This window comes from Schistocerca piceifrons, chromosome 1 (assembly GCF_021461385.2).
Source record: "Schistocerca piceifrons isolate TAMUIC-IGC-003096 chromosome 1, iqSchPice1.1, whole genome shotgun sequence".
Taxonomy (NCBI): domain Eukaryota; kingdom Metazoa; phylum Arthropoda; class Insecta; order Orthoptera; family Acrididae; genus Schistocerca; species Schistocerca piceifrons.
In genome coordinates this window covers 155,624,247-155,630,857 of record NC_060138.1, presented here as the reverse complement: position 1 = coordinate 155,630,857, position 6,611 = coordinate 155,624,247, and the positions used below count along the sequence as shown (strand labels likewise).

The 6,611-nt window shown below is 36.5% G+C and overlaps 1 protein-coding gene across 1 annotated transcript; it reads left to right on the top strand.

The window, feature by feature from the left end:
- The first annotated feature begins 825 nt into the window (after window positions 1-825).
- On the top strand, window positions 826-3,957 carry LOC124789436 (PHD finger protein 7-like). Its single transcript, XM_047256787.1, has one exon. The coding sequence runs from the start codon at window positions 1,120-1,122 to the stop codon at window positions 2,485-2,487; it is 1,368 nt and encodes a 455-aa protein (XP_047112743.1). The 5' UTR covers window positions 826-1,119; the 3' UTR covers window positions 2,488-3,957.
- Window positions 3,958-6,611: the final 2,654 nt, after the last annotated feature.

Genomic DNA, 6,611 nt, shown 5'->3' with positions numbered 1-6,611 from the left:
TATGTTTACGTTCACGCCATATTTCATCGCTTTATTTGCGGCTAACGCCAGTTGTATTGTACTCGTTGTAAGCGGCCCATAAACGATCAGTAATTGCGACAATATTTCTAGTATGCGTAATAATATTGACAGTCTATTAGTGAAATTGAGAATATCAAAACTTTTGGAAATATAATGTGCTGCCTGATAATATTGAGCCGTCTGTGGGCAGTACCGACAATATCCGTGACAGACCAAGGACGTAGGTTAGCTTACCGGTACATTTGTTGTTGTTGTGTGGAAAATGAGTTCAAAACAAGACAAAAGAGCATTATTATTACAGGGCATAGAAATATGTAAATCGTTGCCATCACGTAGGGATGTTTCAGTAAATTACTACAAAAACAGAAATGTTAAGAAGAATGATGTTGCTCAGAAAATATGGGAACGGTCGCGAAGAAAGATTTTTTAAAAATTAATTAATGCTAAGTTATGAATAAAGCATATACAGGTTTCTACGTGTGAGTATACATAATTTTCCCGAATATAATTATGTAGTGCACGTAGAGTTGATTGTAGAAACATTGCTGACTGGAGATCAATTTTGATATTATTTCAGAAATTGAACTATAGCAACGATTTGACAATGTTATTCAACGTGTGGGGTCACAATTACGTGATGGTGATGGAGGTGCATGTGGCCAGTAAGTTAATCGGCTTTTATTAACTATTCTGTCTGGGCATGAGGTATGAAAGTGAATCCAGTAGTGTGTTTCCGCACGCCAGTTGACTGGTCGCTTGTGTGCAAGTTTTCGTTGCCTGTGGAAGAAGGGCTTAACTAATCACGATTTTGTTGGTCTGATTGTTTTATGAAGTTCTCTATATTCTGTTAATCACACAAAATTCTCGTATACTGATTCTAAATTTGCAAATTATGCAATTTAAGACTGTCGTTCCAAATTTTGTTTACCGGAAGTAGGTGTTTATGCTACAGTCAGCTGTTATGTGATCGGGAACAACTGGTTGCCATTGGTGGGTTGCACTGTCAGGCGTTTTGTTGTTGTTTACAAAAGTGAGCATGTGAATGTGGTAACCGCGAAATCCGTAAATGTAGTATCAATGTGACAGTTTGTAAGAACAATGGGCAAGATAAGAAAAGAGAGATGTTGCTTTTGCAATTCCGTAGTTGATGACGAAATTCGTTACGGTGAGTTTCTTGAAATGGAAACTGTCGCCACGCATTACTTCTGTTTGCTACTGACCACGCACATACGGCAGAATGGAGAAGACGATGAAGGCATTCGGGGTTTCTTGCTAGATGACATTAAGAAAGAAGTGCGACGTGTGAAAAACGTTACATGCAGCTATTGTAAAAAAAGAGGTGCCTCGATATACTGTGGGACGCCAAAATGCCAGAAAGTTTTTCACCTACCTTGTGGATTGAAACAGTCGTCATTTCACCAATTCTTTGGAGCATTCAGATCCTTTTGTGATAAGCACAGACTCGTACAGAAAGTTGATGCATTGGCTTTGAAGAAATTTCAAACTGATTATGCCACCTGTTCTATATGTTCTGATGATTTGAGACCAAAACCGTCCCCAGAAACAATTTGGGCTCCTTGCTGCAATATGTGGTTTCACAAAAACTGTTTGCAGAAACTAGCTCTCAGTAGTGGCTACTTTTTTAAATGTCCGTTGTGTTGTAATAAGCCTATTTTTGAAGAAACAATGAAATTTTATGGCATATTTGTCCCGGAACGAGATGCCTCTTGGGAGCTAGTACCAAATGCTTATGAAGAGCTGCTTCAGACTTATGCTCGTTGTGATGCTAAGATATGTAGGGCAAAGTCACGTTCAGTTAATGTGAAAGGAAAAATGTGGGAAATAATATTATGCAGATACTGTGGCTCTCAAGGAACACACAAAATCTGTGGTAATCTTAAGACAAAAAGGCCTGTTTGGGAATGCTCAACATGCAGTACAGTTGTGAACAAAGGTTCTGATGAAGATGATGAAGACGAGGAGATTTCAATTGATATTGAGAGCATACCAGACCAGCCCTCAGAGGTCACCAGTTTGCATCTCAGCGACACCACCAGAATTGTAAGGAGTGTAACATCTGCAGAAACAGCTCCACAACAAGAGCAGCAGTCCCCACTTCAAACAGAATCAGCATCTTTGCAAATGCCCAAAGAACAGCCTGCCATTACATATAATACTATTACAGATATTGAAGAAAATATAAGTGTAGTAGTGAGCTCAAGTGATTCAGATATAGAACTTGTTAACTACGAACCACAAGTTAGGTTAGTTGACAATCATAAATATGAACTCAAGACAAAAAATGGCAATTATGTTGAAGTTGTGAAGTTGAATGAAAATATATGTACAGTTCCAAAAGTAGCAGGTGATATAAAAGTAATACGTAGAAAAAAGATTATACAGATAGATGATAGTGATATTGCAGAAATTTCTGAGCCTGAGTCAGAATATGGAATGTATGATTAATATGTGTGCGCTTGTTGAATCTGTCTTTTGAAGAATTGATTCTCATCCATTCAGTATATACACAGTACAGTTACAATTAATGAGTGTTGTGCCTTTTTAAGTGTAAATTCTTGCTGAAGTATTGCCCACATACAGCCAGAAAATCAAATACGGAACTGTTCTTGTTTGTCCTTGAATGAGAAGCTCAAAGAACCCAGTTCTATTTTTCCATTTGAGAACACTGTTTTGTCACCAGTGATTTATGCTGTTCAAGAATTGATGTGGTTATTCAAAGAAATGTTTGTAAGGAATTGTGTGTTTCTATAAAATTAACAGTCACTGTGGGATAGAGCAAAAAATTGTTTGGTAACGTACTCATTGTAGCTCATGTATAGGTAGTACCAACTGTAATTTATCGAAAATAGGAACTGATTTGTCTCTAGATTCTTCTTGAATCTTACCTCAGGTAGTTATTGATTAGTAATGTGGCAGAGTTCTTAATGTGTGTGTGTCATCATGAAACATTGTCATTGTTATGTTAAGAAAAGAGTGGTACATATGCATTAAGTTGAACTACATTAACATAAAATTTTTTTTATCCCTGCACTTTTTTTAATGGGGCAGTACTGTCCCAGCCCTCAGAGATTTGTATTTTCTTCACAGTGTTCTTCTAGTAATAGTGTGTGATGCCAAAGTATAACTGCAGTTGCTGTTTGTTTACTGTTATATTTTGACTGTTTTAATTTCTTGTCTCACTTGCAGTGTAAATTTTTGTCTACAGTCTGTCTGAGCATTTCCCGAGCTATATGTTTACGAAAAAGAGCAAATCTCTATGTTTGTCATAGATTTTTTTCTCTGGAATGATTCCTGTTTTACTATATTGTGCTTTGTGTGCCTACAAATGTAAATGGAAAAACAAATTGTTGAGGCTTTTTATGTTAACTAAGGAATGCCCAGCAACAATCAGAGCTGGTTTGAAATAGCTCACAGCCAATGTTGGGTATGTAATAGAGATGTTAGATTATTTTGTGTTGTTAAGCAACAAGAAATTCAAGGTTATTTGCTTCATATAGGTATTTGATTGTTGAGTTTGTTTTCTTTACCATTTCAGAAAGAAGAAAAGGAAGAGTGTGTGTGTGTGTGTGTGTGTGTGTGTGTGTGTGTGTGCATCCTCAGTAACAAGACAGAAGCAGTAGCTTCAGTGAGAGTTTCAGCTGCACCATTAGGCCTCGGAAAACCTACTAAAATTTGTATATTTTTCAATGTATCACATACTGACGTGGTATTAAACTTCTCAGTTTGTGTTTAAATGTGTTATAATTTATGGCCATGTACATATTAATCAGCTATTGTGAAAACTGGTTGCAGCTTTACATGTAACCTTCTGTGGTACGATATTTGTACCACTTCCGGTGTATTTATTTGTTATTCTTGTGAACTTTTCTATAGTGTGTGTGTGTGTTGCTCATCAGGCTATGAATAAATCTCCAATGACACTTGTTTTCATTTTTTTTTTTTTCACCGGCTACATCAATTCTCTGTACATTACAATTGTACTTTTCCCATGATGAATGTCTTCTCTCATAAACACATTATTGTACTGATGAAGACTACTTTGTGTTCAGAAAAAAAATGTGTTATTTCTGATATTTCTGGAGCTTTTACTTAACTGACACTGTGTGTGTGTGTGTGTGTGTGTGTGTGTGTGTGTGTGTGTGTGTAGTGGGGGCTTAGCATTGTATAGAATGCCCTCACATCATATATTCACACCAATTTTCTGTCTTTGATACTGGCATTCCAATCTGCTGTTTGCAATAGAAAAAACTAGGCTAACTATTGTATGGTAATGACAAACCTCATGCAAGAAAGTGCTTTGTGGAGATGGTAATGGCAGCTACTCAAGTTTGAACAGTCAGCAGCTTCACTTCACAAACCACCTACATTCCATTTAGATTCTACCATACCAAAATAAAAGATTCCACAATAGACATTTTTAAATTTTGTTTGTATGTGATTTTACTTTGGCTCTATGACTTTTCCATAATATTTCATGATGAGTCTCAGCTATCTAGGATTTCATATAGTAAATGAACTTTTTATTTAACCAAATGTGTGTGTTCCTGGAGGGACTCAAGCGGGTGGTAGAATTGTGCAAAGAAATGTTGCATCTTCATTGTTTTATCAGCACAGAATTCTGTCCAACATATCGTGGATTGTCTTGCTTTATGTATTTGTTTCGTGAAAACCTGCGACTGTAAATGCACTAAGGAGACAGTATTGTATGTGAATTACACTAAACACATCTACATCATGTTATATTTTACATTCATTATATTCTAAAGTGGAAATTTGTTCCATTTTTTCCTTCCCTTTTTAGTAAGTAACAGATTGTATCTTCCAGTTCTTCCTGTGTCTGTCAAGATCTCCTTTACTCAGTATTTTGCCATAAAATCCATTTGTCATCCATCTTTTACTAATATATGGTCCATGAGGTTTATGTTTCCTGAAGAACTTGTCTGTCTTCGTTTATTTCATTGAGGACATTCGTATTTTTTGTCTTAAGGTCCAGCTGTTACCTTTCCTACTTATCCACATTACTTTTACCTCTAGTTGCTTTTTAGTTACTTTACCAATTCTTTAACACTTCACATAATGAGCAGTCCACTGCAGACAAAGGATTTCTGCTGATGCGTTTGTCACATACAAATGAAGCTAAACAGCAGTTATAGTCCCTTATAAAGGTAATTTATTTAACTTACATTACATTTATATAAAGTTTCCATGTGTTACTTATTACACTTGTGCTTGTGTGATGCACAGCTACCTAAACTCACAACAATATGTATTGTTTATGCATAATGAATGTCATATGTCAGTGGAAAAGCACACAATATAGTAAACAAGAACAACATTACATTGTTTTGCTGGTGCTGTCTCGGATCACATGAAGTCTTGGTACATTTGACAGTGAAAGTTACTTTCTTTGAAGCCCTTTATGAGTGGACTTTACTATGCTCTTCCATCCAATGGACACAGCATCATCTTTTTGGTCATTTAGCTAGGTGTACCCCATTAATTATTATCTTCTTATGGAAGGGATTGCCATCACACTTGTCTTTGAATTTGACTTTTAAAAGAAGTACATCTTCTTTTACATTTCTAAACCAGGGCATTGTAGTTGGATTATTTCAATCAAAACAAAGTGGAAGATCTTGGTCAACCTATTGCCATACATTTGTTTGCTGTGATCGTAAAATTCTACAGATGTATTGTGGATTGAATGGTGGATGCCATTGCTGTAATGATTCTGCACTCTTTTTTAAAGGTCTTCATTTGCATTTAAGGATGGTGCTTCAGCTGCATACATAACTACTGCCTCCTGAACCGTTTCATATTGATGTATTTTAGTGTTTTGTGGAAGGCTTTTCAGATCATGTGTGACATTTGGTAGGTTATTTCAAGTTCATATATTCATTCCTTAAGTGCTTCCTTGTTCAGACTGCTTTTTGTAATGGTGTCAGTCATGTACTTAAATTTTTCTATTTGCTGATGTCTCCATATTTTGTATGGAGTTTTGGGCGGAGGGGGGTCATCTTTGATATTAGTCATTATTTCCTTCCAGTCTGATTTAAGTTCTAGCAGCTTCTATGGCATTGAACAGTGTAGCAATATCATCAGCAAGAGCCAGGCAGTCTGCCATTGACTCCCTTGGATTAAGTTCCCATTCTAATGAGATCATAGTTGGTTTCTGTCAGTCTAATTTGCCAGGTTATGACGACTTTTCAAGAATGCATTTGAAAAGTATTTGAGACAGCCCATTGCCTTCTCTGATTATTCTTTTCACCTCAAAGGAATCTGAGAGGCATTCTAGGAACTTTCTCTTCGAATCTGTATCTGTCAGAGCAGCTGTAACTAATGCCAGCAGTTTAAGGTCAACCCCAAGATCTTTAAGGATGTTTGACATACATGTTTAAACTTTAGAATGTATTACCTGAGGATGTCTTAAAGGTTACAGATCTGTTCAGCTGTTGTCTGACCACTGTTAAAGCCCCTTTAATATTCCTCTATTCGATGCTCAGCTTGGGCTTACAAACTCTCCACAATGGCAAGTGAGCGAGTTTTGTAGGATATGGGCAGCAGACTTG